Raw genomic sequence first — 14,819 nt, forward strand, 5'->3', positions numbered from 1 at the left:
AACAATGGTTGATTGAGTGGAACCCGGCTATGAGGCCCATCAGACATTAGGGTTTTATATTTAAGCTGATTTTGTGTCTTCATTCTGACCTCGTTCGTTCGCTAGCTCTTTTGAGTTCCGCCGCTGTATATTCCAGATCGTAAGTTCCGTTCACCTCTCCTTCGTTAACTATCTTTCCTTTTTGTTTATCCCGAATCATAAATAATTTATGACAATGGTAAATCGTTTCGTGTGTTTGTTTATAATATAGGTCACAAGTGAAAATGGTGGAGAAGACCGGCGCCGGTAGGAAGGAAGAGGTTGTAACCAGAGAGTACACCATCAACCTCCACAAACGCCTCCATGGCTGGTAATTCTCTCTCCGTTTTTCATTTTTGTTTTCTATGTGTAAACTCTATTTAGCCAAATAATTATGTTTATTTCCGATCAGATATGAAAACTTTGAGTACGATACCTTAGTTATATTGTAATTAACCTGTATGAATGTTAAGTGACTCTGATATTAATGTTGTCAACCGTGCTATTTCCTTGCGATAGTTTCAATTTCACACGTTTTTACATCAAATAGCATATCGCATCGCAGACAGTCGAGGTTTGCTCTGCTCTAGCTGTCCAGTGCTGCCATAGATGTTATTTAACAATACACTGTGATTTACACAACATTCTGATAACTGTGAGGAGGAAATATAGATTTGTGAGACAGCACTTTGATGTAACATTGTAATGATGGTGGTGAAGATGTTTCAGCCGCACTTACACATGGCATTTAGATACATATCCCCCTTTTGCAACTCAATGTAATGTAGGTTTTATTTTGCTTGGATGGATTATTTTACATATTTACTACTACATTTGCATTTGTCTCGGTTTTTGTGGTTTATCTGTGTGAAATGACATTTCTATGGAGAAAGTTTAAGCTGATATCTGGTTCGCGCATTGTTTTTTTGTTTTAACTCAAATTCTAATAATCATTTTTTCTGTGTTATTATGCAAAACAGCACATTTAAGAAGAAAGCTCCTAAAGCAATAAAGGAGATCAGGAAGTTTGCCCAAAAGGCTATGGGAACTAATGATGTCAGAGTGGACGTTAAGTTGAACAAGGCTATTTGGAGCCAGGGGATCAGAAGTGTCCCAAGGAGGGTTAGGGTACGCATTGCCCGCAAGAGGAACGATGATGAGGATGCTAAGGAAGAGCTCTACTCACTTGTTACTGTTGTTGAAATCCCCAAGGAAGAGCTAAAAGGCTTGGGCACAAAGGTTATTGATGATGAGGATTGATGTCTTTTAGCTTTGTTAATCTGGTTTTTATATTTAATTTTGTCTGAGACGTGGAGAATATTTTGTATGACAATTTTAAATTCCTTTCTCTGTTTTGTTTGCGTTCTGTTTGCTTGTCTTAGAAAGATTAAACATCAGCAATGATTTTTACTCTCTTTTCTTTTCTGTGCTTGGCTGTTTTGAAAATGATAACAGTTCATTACAAGTGGTATACAGAGTAAAATCTTGGTAAAAAGATTGGAAATGAGACCTGTTCTGAACAAATGAACAAATATATAATTAGGGTTCAGGATTTGTATTATGATTATCAATTATAATACTTACAAGTACGATAGGTAGCAGTAGCAGCATCATCAGTCTTGTTAAATCCAGATTGGTATCCAACTGCAGTATATAGATACTTGTCTCAGCCCTGTTTTGATTGGCTTATTTTAATCTTATCGCAATTTCATAAGTTGCATATGTCATATTTTAATAAGCTCCCATTATAACAACCAGACACAAAACCTGTCGATGTACATAAGCTTCTAAATCTTGTGGTTGTCCTTCAATCGGCAATTAGTGTTGTTCCAGCACAGCACAACTTTCAGAAACTCTGTTTTCATTACATACTCAACCATCCCGTTTTCTTACGTGGGGATGTGTAGAGTACGGTTGTCCGTTCCATGGAAACAGGAGTTTGGGTATTTGAGCTTAATTGATACACGCCGTCTTTCTAATAAAGTTTTTGGCAACATATCAACAATCGTATTAAACAAGTTTTCATATATTGTAAGAGTTGATGTTTTTAAATCAGTTCAACAAATTATTTTAAAGAATTTAATTGATATATGTTGTTGTTACTTGTTAGTGTAAAAAATTACTATAATATTTGTATTTTTTTTTTGAAGGAACTATAATATTTGTATGACAAGTCATGTTTTTTTAGTTCAGTAATAGTATGACAACATGTTATTTAATGCATGTTAGAATTAATGAATTTTAGATTCTTATCGACACATGCAATGTTTGTGTTATTTACGGTGCATCTCTTTTAAACTGATTTATTTTACATCATAAGTAATTTGTTAAAATAAAAGGAGTTTGTTTGAAACATATTGTCAATGTAAATTAGTTTTTCACTGTCATCCAGCGATAAATTACTAATTTTTTTTTTTTACTTCATGTATTAGTTTTAAAATACACTGAATAAATGGATTGATGTGGTAAAATATTATATTTTTATCGGATGAAAGTCTAAAATTGTTTTACAGCATTTTTTTGTACAAGTTTGAATGCATGTCTTCTAAATTCAACTAAAAAGCAAGGATGACAAAATGGATGGGTTGGGTATGTTTAGATTGGATTATAATTCATGGATAAAAAAAAATTATTCATTCATGTTCTTTATCCAAGCTCAGTCAATTTTTTTCCATTAAACATAAAATCCATATAATTTATCAATGATCATCTTTTTAACGGATGAATATCCATACAATCCATAAAATTATGTTGAAAAATACTAAAATTATTATAAAATCTTATTATTTTTTGACAAACAAAATTGTAACTTATTTTTATTAATATTATTTGAAGCAAATGAGGTACAGATGTATCTCTAGCGTCATAAGTGGATTAAAAGTATAAATTAGAAGTGGTGTTGTAAAAGTTCAAGAAAATTTGTATTAGATTATACTGAAAAGTTTGAATAGGCTTAATTGCACTTTTAGATCTCTATCTTTTCAAAAGTTGCGGTTAGGACCCCTTAATTAATTTAAATACAAAACAGCCCCCTATGTTTTGATTCTTTGGCAGTTTTGAACCCCCACGTGGCACCTCACTAATGGACTGGGGGTCCAAAACTGCCAAAGAATCAAAATATAGGGGGTTATTTTGTATTTAAATTAATTAAGGGGCTGTAACCGCAACTTTTGAAAAGATAGGGGTCCAAAAGTGCAATTAAGCCGTTTGAATATTTGTATGGAACCGAAGCATTTTTTACAAAACCAAAAATATACTTCCTCCGTTTCAAAATAAATTGAATGGTATAAAAAGAAAAAATTCTTATTGTATTGAAAACTGAAAATCACATCTATTTTAAAACAATTTTTTTTTTTTTTTTTTTTTTTTTTTTTGCTAAATCGATAAGAGGGAGAATTACATGTAAAAATAGGGGAATCCTTAGAGAAAAGAAGAATTTCCATCATTGTGGAAGTGTTGAGGGAAAGTAAAGAAGTTCGAAAATGAAAAAGCTTGCGAGAAAGTTTCGTAGAAATTCAGAAGATCACAAATACTCTCTTCCTGTTCACGACGATGACTCTCGCCCCCTCGATTCCAAAGGTCTTCTTCTTTTTTTCTTCTGTTGTAAATTGTTATTCCTTTTTTAACGCTGGTTTTGATTTTGATGTACAGAGCAAGAAGAGTTGGTTCGTTCTTTAGAAACAAATCAAGCTCACCAAAGTCGCTTTTGGAGGGTACATTTACAAATTTCAATTTCGATGCAATATTACATTTTTTTTTTCTTTCCTTTTTACACAAATTGATTGAAATCTATAAAGAGTGAATAAGCAAATCGATGCTTGAAATTGTAAGTATCCGTCAAAATAGTTCTTATTTTGGCGAATCGGCAAATACCTTCCTGAAATTGTAAGGTGTCACATCATAGCCTTTATAGGTAGAAGTTAATGGAGGGATCATTTTGAATTATATTCTACATTTTCAAGGGATTTTTCTGCCAATTCTCATATAAGATAGGCTATTTCGACCGATGCTTATGAGTTCGAGGATCAATCTACGTATTCACTCATCAATAAAATATTGAGCTCATGCTAACCTAATTTTTGTTTTTGATTTGTTAGACTGTATTTGCGGCTCTAGTCTCGTGTTACATCCTGTTTCTCTTGTACTCCATCTTCCACCAAGTTTCATCTCCATGGGAACTGGTATGCTTCAAGTACCCTAGTTTCTTTCGACTACGAAACAATAATTCATATGCAAGATAAGTTTTTTTGTAGTTCTTCTGTGATCATGTCCCTCTAGAAGTGGACACGTGTGGAAATGCTATGCATACATATTCTTTTTCACTCTAGAAGTGGACAGAAATTTTGTTTTATCTTTTTCTGAATTTAATGGTTATTTCTTGACCCAATTTTGTTGCTGCCTTTCTTTGTTTTTTGATGCACAGCGGTATCATGCTTACTTCATGGAGGAGATCGACTCATGGATGATTATATCTGCAGGTTCACTTCTCTTTTTATTGAGGATCTTGTACATATGTTTCAGCTTCCTATGTTATATCATGGCCTGTTTCTTTGATTCTTATTGTATTGTCCTTTAACTATATAACTGCGGATTTTAGACCCTTTATATTGAGTTTGCACCCTTTGACTTCCTTCTATGCTTGTAGTCTTGTACTAATTTGCGATTGTGGATGAAATATGATATGCTATTCACTTTTCAAATTTTCAGGACTATTACTGTAAACTTTTTTAACTGTATGACTTTTACAGATTTCGTGGCTATTTTAGCATTTTCATTTGCCATCAAAGGACTTCTTCATGAGTCAATGCATCACAGGAGATGGATCTGGTACTCATGGTATACTGACATTGTTCTGGCAATCTTCTGGTTATATTACATGTCCAGGTAAAGTTCTTAAATAAGCATCAACAAAAGCAATTTATATACTCCTTATGAATTCAATATATTGGTAAACCAGTTATAAACTTATGATATGAGTTGTATTCATTTCATATTTGTTCTAGATGTTCTTATTGAATATATTAAACATGTGTCATGATATATGCTTTGTGGATTATATAGCCTTAGTTAGAGAATGGGGAGAAAAATAAATGGAAAGTTGTGGAGGTAGTGACAAACTTTGGACGCACTTGACTTTTGCCAAAGTAGAAATAAAATAGAGTATAAAATGCAAGTTTAACAAGAGTGACCTTTTCACGAGGATAGTGTAACTCCATATAGATGCAAGTGAAAAGTATTTATCAAATTAGTAGAAATCATAGGGGGGAATTATGACTGCTATCCAATATAACTTATATGCAGGAAGGAAAATTACAATGCGAGTTGTATGTGGTACATGTTGCACCAAAAACTATAAATATTTGCTAGGCATGATCTGCTCTTCAATTTTTCTTCTTGCTCACTACTCATCTATTGGATACTCATACAATACAACTTTTTAATTTTAATCTATCTTTTTATCCTTAGATAGAAGTCATATTTCCCATATATGACTTAAATCATTATGATAAATACCTTTTCTCTTGCTTCAATGTGGGAGTTTTTGAATGTATTTACCCCATCTTGGCAGCAAATATCAACTTAGAGGTGAAACTTGAAGAGCATACAACATCACAAGTTTGATGTTTTAAGTAACATGGGCTAATCGTACTAACTACAACGAGATCAATGGGTGTGTTGTTAACCATAGGATTAAAGCAAGATGGTTGAAATAGAACAATACTACTGATAGAAAAGTATTGCTCAATAAATTTTGCTTTAGTTATCAGTATCTTATATACATGCAAGTCATATCTTGATAAGGATCCCTAGTGTATGTCTATTTTTGACATATATCTCATTAAATCTCGATTCACTCATAAGTAATAACTATGATGAATGCTAATTCATTCTAATGAATCATTACTGAAACTCTGTTTACTCGAGCACACTTTTTTGTCAATTTGATATAGTTTGCCATTTTTCTTTTATCATTTCATTTATGACTTAAAACTTCAATTATTTAGAAGCTCGTATATGATATATCAACTTATAATTTTGATATGTTACTTATCTTTAATTAAAAATGTCATTTTTATTGGATGATATGTCACTTATCTTATGGTTCACGTGAAGATTTGAATATTGGATGATAAAAAGGCTACATGAGATTATTTGGTTGCACAAGACAAGATTAGGAATAAAATCATTAGAGAAAAAGTTACAGTAGCTATCATTGTTGGAAATATAGTGATGTCTTATTTTAAGTAGTTTGGATGTGTTTGGAGAAGACTCATAGTTCACTGGTAAGAGATAGAGGAATACAAAAAATATTGATCAAGTTTAGTTGAACTTAATTCATAGCAGGAAATTATTGCACCATTTGGCTGTTAGTTGCATTCAGTTTGGATTTTCTAGCTGCATGAATCAAAAGGGTCTGCAATTGGGCACAAATAAAATTGAAATGTATATAAAAGAAGAGTGTACCAATTCTACTCCAGTAAAAATCGAATAAAGTACAAAATGATTGTTTTCCCTATTGTAGTGCTCTTTCAGCACCCTCTTCAATTGTGTTTTCTGCTGGTTGCATGCTCTGTTTCAGGTGCTTCTCATCTTTCACTGTGTGATAATAACAATCTTTTTTGGTAGGTTGCCGAAGTTCCATTGGGATGTTATCTGGCTGCCATTTGGTCCTCTTAGGTAAGCCACAATTCTATTTCCGGGTCTGTCTGTTTTTTGTTTTGAAAGCAGTAACTAAATAATAGGTGCATTGCTCGGTTATCCTGATTCAGTGCGTCTACAATCTGTCTCTACGTGGATCACTTACTAACTGAGTCATCAGAAGAGATAAAAAAGCTTCATGGATACATGTATGCCTACAAAGCAAGCTAGAATTGGGGTGATTAAGAATAAACATGAGAAGCAGTTTGGAGCAGAATGATAAGATAAACTGAAATGTATATTCCATTTATTTATCAGCCACCAGCACAAAACAGAGATGGCATGAGTTATAACATACTTGGGTTGATTCAATCCAATGGAAATGGCATTGTTTTTGGGAGAACGAACTAGTAACAATTTTGGATCCTGTATATCGAAATAGTTGAGTTTTTTTTTTTGAATAAATAGTATTGGTTCTTTAGGTGGTAAAAAATAGGATTTGGTTCTTATTTTAATTTATTTTTCCTTTAATTTATTTTAAAAATATAAAAAAGATGTTGTCCAATAAAAAGGTCGCACTTATGTATCGTAACACCTGAAATAGAAATAGAATTATTAGTCTACAAATCCTAGTTGGCAAATGTTGAAATTGTTAAGTTGGACGTTGTAATCTGGATTCGAACTCGGTATTTCTCATTTGTGTTTAAGTTTTCAACTGTTAATTGTCACTTTATCAATCTATAAAATAAATAGAATTATTATATTTTCTTTGTTTTTTCTATTTCAAAATTTGTACAATTATCTTAAAAAATATGCTGTGTTTATATACCTTTTATAATCGTATGAAAAATTTAGGGATTATGAAGGAAAATATATTTTTTAGATTCTTGATAATAAGTTTTTAAATTTTGAAAATTTCAGTTCAATATAATGTTGAATATAGTTTATTAACTATACCTAATATTTTAATGGCTTATTTGATCCAATGGTTTCCTAAATAATTTCAAGTTTTCATTTTGGTCCCACAATTAATAAAACGTACGTTTTAGTCCCTTACTTTTTCGTCTGTTTGCCGAATGAATCCTGACTGTTAAGTTTAACCCCAAAAGATGTCTATTGTGGACCAATCTTAAGAGTGGTCCACCGTAGACCTTATTAAATTTTGTAATTTAAACCGTTTGATCTGTGTTTTAAAAGGATGACCATTGAATTACGCATGTGTATTTTATCTTACCGCGAGTCAACAACACCTAATTATTTCTCCCTTTCTTCATCTTCTTCCTCCCTCTTCTTCAACATATTCATGTCATTTTCACATACATTCATAAACAAAATTAAAAAACCATAATTACTTCCGCTCTTTACAAAATATATTCCCCATCATGACTCTTCTTTCATTTTCTTTTCTTTCTTCCTCTTTACAAAACTATACTCTCGCTCTCCTCTTTTTCCGGCCATCCACCGTGGTATTTCCGGCCATCTTTTGTCTAACAAAATATGTAATATTCATCCGTTCTTCATTCTCTATCTCATTCTGAAATTTAATTTTGGATCGGAGACAGTTTTTTAGTCTCCAAACCGTCACTTCCATTGTTAGATTTAGACCACCACAAATTATTTCGTGACAAACCACCACCATAAACATACTCTCCTTCATATTCTCTACAAAACCCACAAAGAAAAACTATGATCGGATGACTTTGCTCCGGCGACCACCGCTCCGGGAAATACGACCACCGCGCCGGATTTCGTTTGTGTTCACTGTTTCGGAAAATTGCAGCTGGCATTTGTTTTGTTTTGATTTGTTGATTTTGTTTGATTAATCGAAGTTGGGTATATATTGGTACTGGTTCAGCCGTTTGCAGAATTTGTGTTTTTCATTTCCTTGCTAGCTGCTGCCCCATATCTCTTTCCAGTAGGCATGTGTTTGTTAGTGGAGTGGGAGTTGTTTTTTTTTTTTTTTTTCTTTCTTTCTACTCTAACGGTCTATTGCCAAAACCATGATTTTGCAAGAAAAATAATAGTGTTATTTTTGTTTCTAGATAATGAAAATGAATGAAATTGTATATAAAGTGTATGTTGTTGTTGTTGTTGCAAAAAAAAAAAAATCTGGGGGTGTTGTAATGAATGGATGAATATATTATGATTGATGAAGATGAAGAAGAGTGAGGAAGAAGATGAAGAAATGGAGAAATTTTGGATTCACAGTAAGATACAATAGACATGCATGATCTAACAGTCCTACTTTAATACAAAAGGATCGAATGGGTTATATTAAAAAATTAATAGGATCTATGGTAGACCACTCTTAAGGTTGGTCTACCATAGACATTTGAGGTTAAAGTTAACCGTCAGGATTTATTTGACAAACGGAGGAAAAAGTGAAGGACTAAAACGTACGTTTTATTCATTATGAGATTAAAATGAAAACTTAAAATTATTTAAGGGACCATTGGATCAAATAAGCCTATTTTAATCTAAACAATTTTATTTAAAATTTAATAAAAAGTAATATTCATAATTTATACGCAACAACAAATTGGACTAGCTCTGTTCAAAAGCTAGTAAAAAAAATTAAACTTAATTGGTGGGGTGCGTCAGCCCATGCAATAGTGCAACACATAGACGACACTCGAGAGACTTTAATATTGTGTGACCCATTGGGCCACATAATAGATACTACACTTAATCTTAGCCAAAAGGCCGAGAAAGGTATGAGTTGAAACTTAGGCTTGCTGTTCCCTTGCTTTCTTTACTTATCGATGTGGGACTACACTTAAACAATAATTTTGACTCACTCTTCGGCCATTCTTCAGCTACCAGTATTCGGCCATTCTTCAGCTACCTCCTTTATCTATATACGTTTTCTCTCAAAGTAGTTGTGCTCATATTTAAACACCGTATCCACTACTAAAAAGTATATGAACATTCAGAAATCGGGAACCCTTTTCACATTTCTATCTTATGCTAAGTCATTCTGTAAATTAATGTAGCAGGAGGAGCACTGCAGTTTTTTTTTTTTTTTTTTTTTTTTTGTGGAGTTTTTAATACTGATATTTGAGGCTGAAAAAGCCTTATACAGTTTGGTTGATCAGAAAAAGGCTTACAAAGTTTGTTTCTTCTGTATGTATTTGCAAGCATGACTGATTTATGCATATTGTCGATTACTGGTAGTGTCTGAACATTGTGAAGTGTATGTCAAAATAGCCGTTCCACTAGTTTTTATTGTTAGAGACTATGACGTGATACATTAATCAAATTCATGGTCTAAATTTCATAGGCAAATTAGTCACCAATGATCAAACATTGATGTTAGATTAACGTATAAAATGTGACATGTCTAGTTAAGGTATCACGTAATAGAAGTTAATGGAGGGATTATTTTGAATGATATTTTAAGGTTTCCACCTTTTTATTCTATGCTAACAGTAAAATATTTAGCTAATGCTTACCTGATTTTGATTTATTTTTGATCTGTTAAACTGTATTTGCGGCTCTTGTCTTCTGTTACATCCTGTTTCTTTTGTACTCCATCGGAACTGGTATGCTTCGAGTATTCTAGTTTCTCTTGTAACAAACCTCTCCTCATGACAAGGCAAACAATAATTCATGTGTAAAATAAGTTGTTAGGTACAAGGTAGTTCTTCTAGAAGTGTACACACATGGAAATGCAATGCATTCATACTCTTCTATTTGTTCCTCCAATGAGGGTATATGAGTTAAAAACTAATTTATTTGAATTCGGTAAGAGTTAAACTAGAGCAGGTCACAAGCGCTCGTCACATGTACAACCTAAAATTTCCCACACATGAGATGTCGTTATTTAAGAGTTTGCATTATTCCTGTTGTGTTTCCAAATAGTTGAATGTTTGTTTCTCTTGAGTCTTGACCTTTGCCTAGTTTGAATGAAATGTTAAAACCTTTGACAAAGGGAGAGAGATGTCATTAATATGAAATTATGTAAGTTTGGAGTTTGCCCTTATTTCACTCTTTCAAAACAATGCTTGGAACTCAATACTCTCAAATTTGACTGTGTTTTGAAAAACTAAAGTTAACTCATTATATAATTCTTTGGTTAGAAAGATGATGTATTATTTCGAATTTTCAGTTCATTTTTCACCAATTCCTTCTTCATATGGAACTTTTTAGCATTTACACTTTGACTTGATTTATATAAAGTGTCACAGTAATGATCTTTTACACTATCAACTCCATAAATTGTAATTGTGAGATCACCACAAACCTTTAACTTTAATCATATATCATATAAAGTCAAGCATAAAGTTGATTTTCATTTGTATTTTGTTGACAATATATCAAAAGTAAGCTCATAGACCACTCACAAATACTTAGTTGAAAACCCACCCTTACGTGGTACTCCTCCATGTATGATGAGCCAGCTTTTTGATTTTTTTTTTCAATTCTTCTATAAATTTCAACATTGTATTGAAAACCTTAATTAGAGAATGAATGAACACTTTTCCAAAAGTATTTGATTTTCATTTAAAATCATAAATGATTATCTATGAAGCACATACACAACAGGTAGATCGGACACGACACTAACATGGACACGTCGATACCGTTAAAATTTTGAGAAAATCATTGAAAATCATAAATGATTATCTATGAAGCACATACACAACACGTAGATCGGACACGACACTAACACGGACACGTCGACACCGTTAACATTTTGAGAAAATGACATAATTCAATGTAATCACAAGTGTCAGTGTTGGACACAACACATGTCGGACATCGAGACACGCCTTCAATCGTAAGTGTGTGAGCAAAAGAGATGATTATGACTTTTTTATTCGTCAAACAATCTCTTCTGATGTAGAAAGTTGATTTCAAAAATGACAATTCTCCTAGGAAAATATAGCTACTATGAGTGACAACCAACAACACAACTCAAACATATGTATCTAAAAAATGACTATAACATGAAAACTACATCATCATATATCATTTTTAATAAATAAAACTCAACAATAAAGAACAATTGTATTATTCAAAACTTGAAACATGTTGTTTTCCCTCCTAAAAAACTAAGCAAACTAATAAACTATGAAATTAAAAAACAGATGTAGAATTCATCCAATAATAATCCTATTCAGTTGATTGTGATGGCTCTGGACTCTTGAGGCAGCAATAAATCTGATATCTCTAGTTGAAAAGGACTTATATCAGCTTTCTCATAACCAGGAACAGCCTCAAATTTCCGGGTCCCTAAGTAGCAAACAAAAATTCCTTCAGCATAAGAATGTAAATACACAATGTCCCCATCAAAAGGATGAAACCCTGCAACCCTCTTGTAGTAATTAACACAAAACTTTTGTGGCAATTTTGTAGATATATCAATACAATGCAACAAATCCCACTGATTCTTTTCAACATGTTCCCAAACTCTCAAATCATGTTGTCTAATATCAGCTATCCTCAAACGACTACAAGAGATCCCGAGAAACCCACAACTCACTATATTCATCGCATCGGCTTCCGATGGATAATTAATAGTGTACCTTTTTCTTGAATAAGGATCAAACACAAAAATGTTTGCCCTCCCCATGAAATACAGCTTTCCACAGTATGAAAAACTCAGAAGCCAATGAGGAGCAAAAGCGAAGCCCTTCGGAATTTTCATAACAATGTGATTCCATTGCCCTGTCTTTGAGGAGAAAACATCAACTTTGATCTCGGACACCCTTACTAAAAAGGACTTGATGATCACAACTCGAAAATTGTGTTTATTTGAACGACGAGCGGTCACCTTCTGCTTCGGTTTGCAAACAAATCCCACGGCGTATAAATTTTCGATACACGTCAAAGGAGGAGAAGGATCAGGTATATCGATACGCCCTTTCACAAGCGGATCATAAACATAATAGCCGCTACCATATGTGTACCGGTTGTTACAACACAAGAATAAGCCGTTGGAACAACCGCATATGCTGCTGCCTTTACCTTTGATGAGCATATCCGGAGGGAAAGAGATAGGAATCTCTAGAGACTGATTATGTTGAGATTGATCCCAAAAAGCTAACATAAGTTCACGGGGTGTGACGAATATCAACATTGATTTGAAAAGAGAATGTTGATGAGATGTGAATTGTTTTATGAAATCAGTATTTGAAATCAAACTCAACCAACGTTTTGAAACACATTTGCATGCAACGGTTGATCTGGATGGCACACGGGTGAAAATTTGGCCTAATAAATCATCTGATAAGTAGTCTATGTAACACCTTGAAGACAGCTTATTTTTTGACTCAAACCTTGAACACAACTTTGGAGATGAGATATAATGAGCCATATGAACAATACACACAGAATTCTCAAGAACACAGACAGTGCTTTGATTGTTTTGTAAATATACGAAAAAAATGGAGATAGCAAAAGGAGAAACAACTGGCGTTTTTTTTTAACATGTTTAAAATGAAACAATTAATAATATCTTGGGATATTTTTAAAATGGTAATTTTCTCTAATAGTTATATACAAATTTAATGAAAACAAATATATTTAGGATGAAAATAAGTTTTTTTGACGAAAAGATGGAAATATGTTAATGCAATTCATTGTCTTTAAAAATACTTTCATTCATTTAAGGATATATTATTATTTTACCATATTTTGTTATTGATTCATTAACACCTTTATGGTAAAACAATAAAATCATTTCTAAAAATAAAATAAAAACATTAAAGCCACGATTGCGAACTTATTGGAAAAATATCGTGTAAGTTATTGCAATTTCTTTTTTTTGGTCAAGAAATTATTGCAATTTTATTTCCTCTTAAATCAATATTCCATATTCTTCCAAGATTTCAGTTTATATACTCAAATGACATTTATTGGCACTCTCCTATCAAAATAAAAAATAAAATTATTGGCACCCAAACGCAGAATGGGGTGTAAGAGTTTTGTTGTATTCTAAACCGGATTATCAGCATTGGTTGATTTGAACTTTTGAAATGTATCAGATTCGATTCTCCTTAATATTAATTTAAATGGACTAGTTTAGTTTCTTAAAAATAAGATAAACCGATAAATTAGTCTATAGTTGTGCATCTGATTCACACCAAAAAGTAACATGTATACCTTTTGGTGCCATTGACGATGGAATTAAAAGACAGAAAAGTATGCACCTCGTCGTCCCCAAGATGTCAACAATGATAATTGCAGTCCCCGTGAGCTTAGCTCAATTGGTAGGGACATTGCATAATTTATGCAGGGGCCGTGGTTCGAACCCGAACACCCCACTTCTCCACTAGGCTACTAGATCAAAAAAAGAAAACAATGATAATTGCAATAACATAATTAAACACAAACAAGATATTCCCTCCCTCTCAAGTCATAAGTCGTTTTGAGAAGAAAAAATCTCAAATTATAAATCGATTTACAATATCAATGAAACATTAATGTTTTTTTTTTTTGTCAAGTAGCTCGGTGGTTAGGAACTCACACAATTTAATTGTGGAGAAGTGGGGTGTCTGAGGTTCGACCCCGGCCCCTGCATATAATATACAATATCTCTACCAACTGAGCTAAGTTCGCGGGGATGAAACATTAATGTATTTATCTCTTCTTTTAATTATTTCAAATACAAATGAAAAAAAATGCTGACCAAATAATTCGATTAGCACTTAACGCAACTCATAAAATCATATCTTCTTCATAAATTATAATTTTCTTTGATTTGTGATGATTGGTTAGAAGAGATGATAACTTTAATCTAAAATTTTCAAGTTTTTAGTTATTTAAAATTAGGCTTAATAGGTTATTTGGTCTCTTAATTAATTTCAAGTTTTCATTTTGGTCTCATAACTAATAAAACTCATGTTTTGGTCCCTCACGTTTGTCTTCGTCAGTCAAATAAATCCCGACGGTTAACTTTAACCCCAAATGTGTATGGTGGACCAACCTTAAGAATGGTCCACCATAGATCCTATTAATTATTTAATTTCAACCCTTTGATCTATTTTTCCAAAAAAGGACGGTTAGATTTCGAAGGGCCGTTGTATCTAACAGCGAACCATCAACAACTAATTTTTTCACTTTCTTCATCTTCTTCATCAACACCAAACAAAAAAAAAAACAGTCAAAAAAAAAATAAACAACCTATAAAAGGATTGATTCTTCTTCTCCGAAACGGC

General features: G+C 32.7%; 2 protein-coding genes and 1 pseudogene across 2 annotated transcripts; 2 read left to right on the forward strand and 1 right to left on the reverse strand.

The window, feature by feature from the left end:
* LOC11416725 (60S ribosomal protein L31) lies at positions 1–1,443 on the forward strand. The gene is made up of 3 exons (XM_003630614.4): positions 1–139; positions 251–349; positions 999–1,443. Exons 2-3 carry the CDS (start codon positions 264–266, stop codon positions 1,276–1,278), a joined length of 366 nt encoding a protein of 121 aa, XP_003630662.2. The 5' UTR covers positions 1–139; positions 251–263; the 3' UTR covers positions 1,279–1,443.
* Positions 1,444–3,425: 1,982 nt separating this feature from the next.
* Positions 3,426–7,364, forward strand: LOC11415739 (uncharacterized). The gene is made up of 7 exons (XM_003630615.4): positions 3,426–3,597; positions 3,670–3,731; positions 4,116–4,199; positions 4,442–4,496; positions 4,767–4,902; positions 6,646–6,696; positions 6,789–7,364. Exons 1-7 carry the CDS (start codon positions 3,501–3,503, stop codon positions 6,886–6,888), a joined length of 585 nt encoding a protein of 194 aa, XP_003630663.1. The 5' UTR covers positions 3,426–3,500; the 3' UTR covers positions 6,889–7,364.
* Positions 7,365–9,244: 1,880 nt separating this feature from the next.
* Positions 9,245–9,373, reverse strand: LOC112417645 (uncharacterized; annotated as a pseudogene).
* Between the last annotated feature and the right edge of the window lie 5,446 nt (positions 9,374–14,819).

The sequence above is a fragment of the Medicago truncatula genome, chromosome 8 (assembly GCF_003473485.1).
Source record: "Medicago truncatula cultivar Jemalong A17 chromosome 8, MtrunA17r5.0-ANR, whole genome shotgun sequence".
NCBI lineage: Eukaryota > Viridiplantae > Streptophyta > Magnoliopsida > Fabales > Fabaceae > Medicago > Medicago truncatula.

Excerpts from the sequence above, each read along its gene's own strand:
- LOC11416725 (XM_003630614.4), top strand. The coding sequence starts at position 264 with ATGGTGGAGAAGACCGGCGCCGGTAGGAAGGAAGAGGTTGTAACCAGA. Across the intron at positions 350-998 it reads CACAAACGCCTCCATGGCTG|CACATTTAAGAAGAAAGCTC; the intron begins GTAATTCTCTCT and ends TATGCAAAACAG.
- LOC11415739 (XM_003630615.4), top strand. The coding sequence starts at position 3,501 with ATGAAAAAGCTTGCGAGAAAGTTTCGTAGAAATTCAGAAGATCACAAA. Across the intron at positions 4,200-4,441 it reads TTTCATCTCCATGGGAACTG|CGGTATCATGCTTACTTCAT; the intron begins GTATGCTTCAAG and ends TTTGATGCACAG. Across the intron at positions 4,497-4,766 it reads ATGGATGATTATATCTGCAG|ATTTCGTGGCTATTTTAGCA; the intron begins GTTCACTTCTCT and ends TGACTTTTACAG.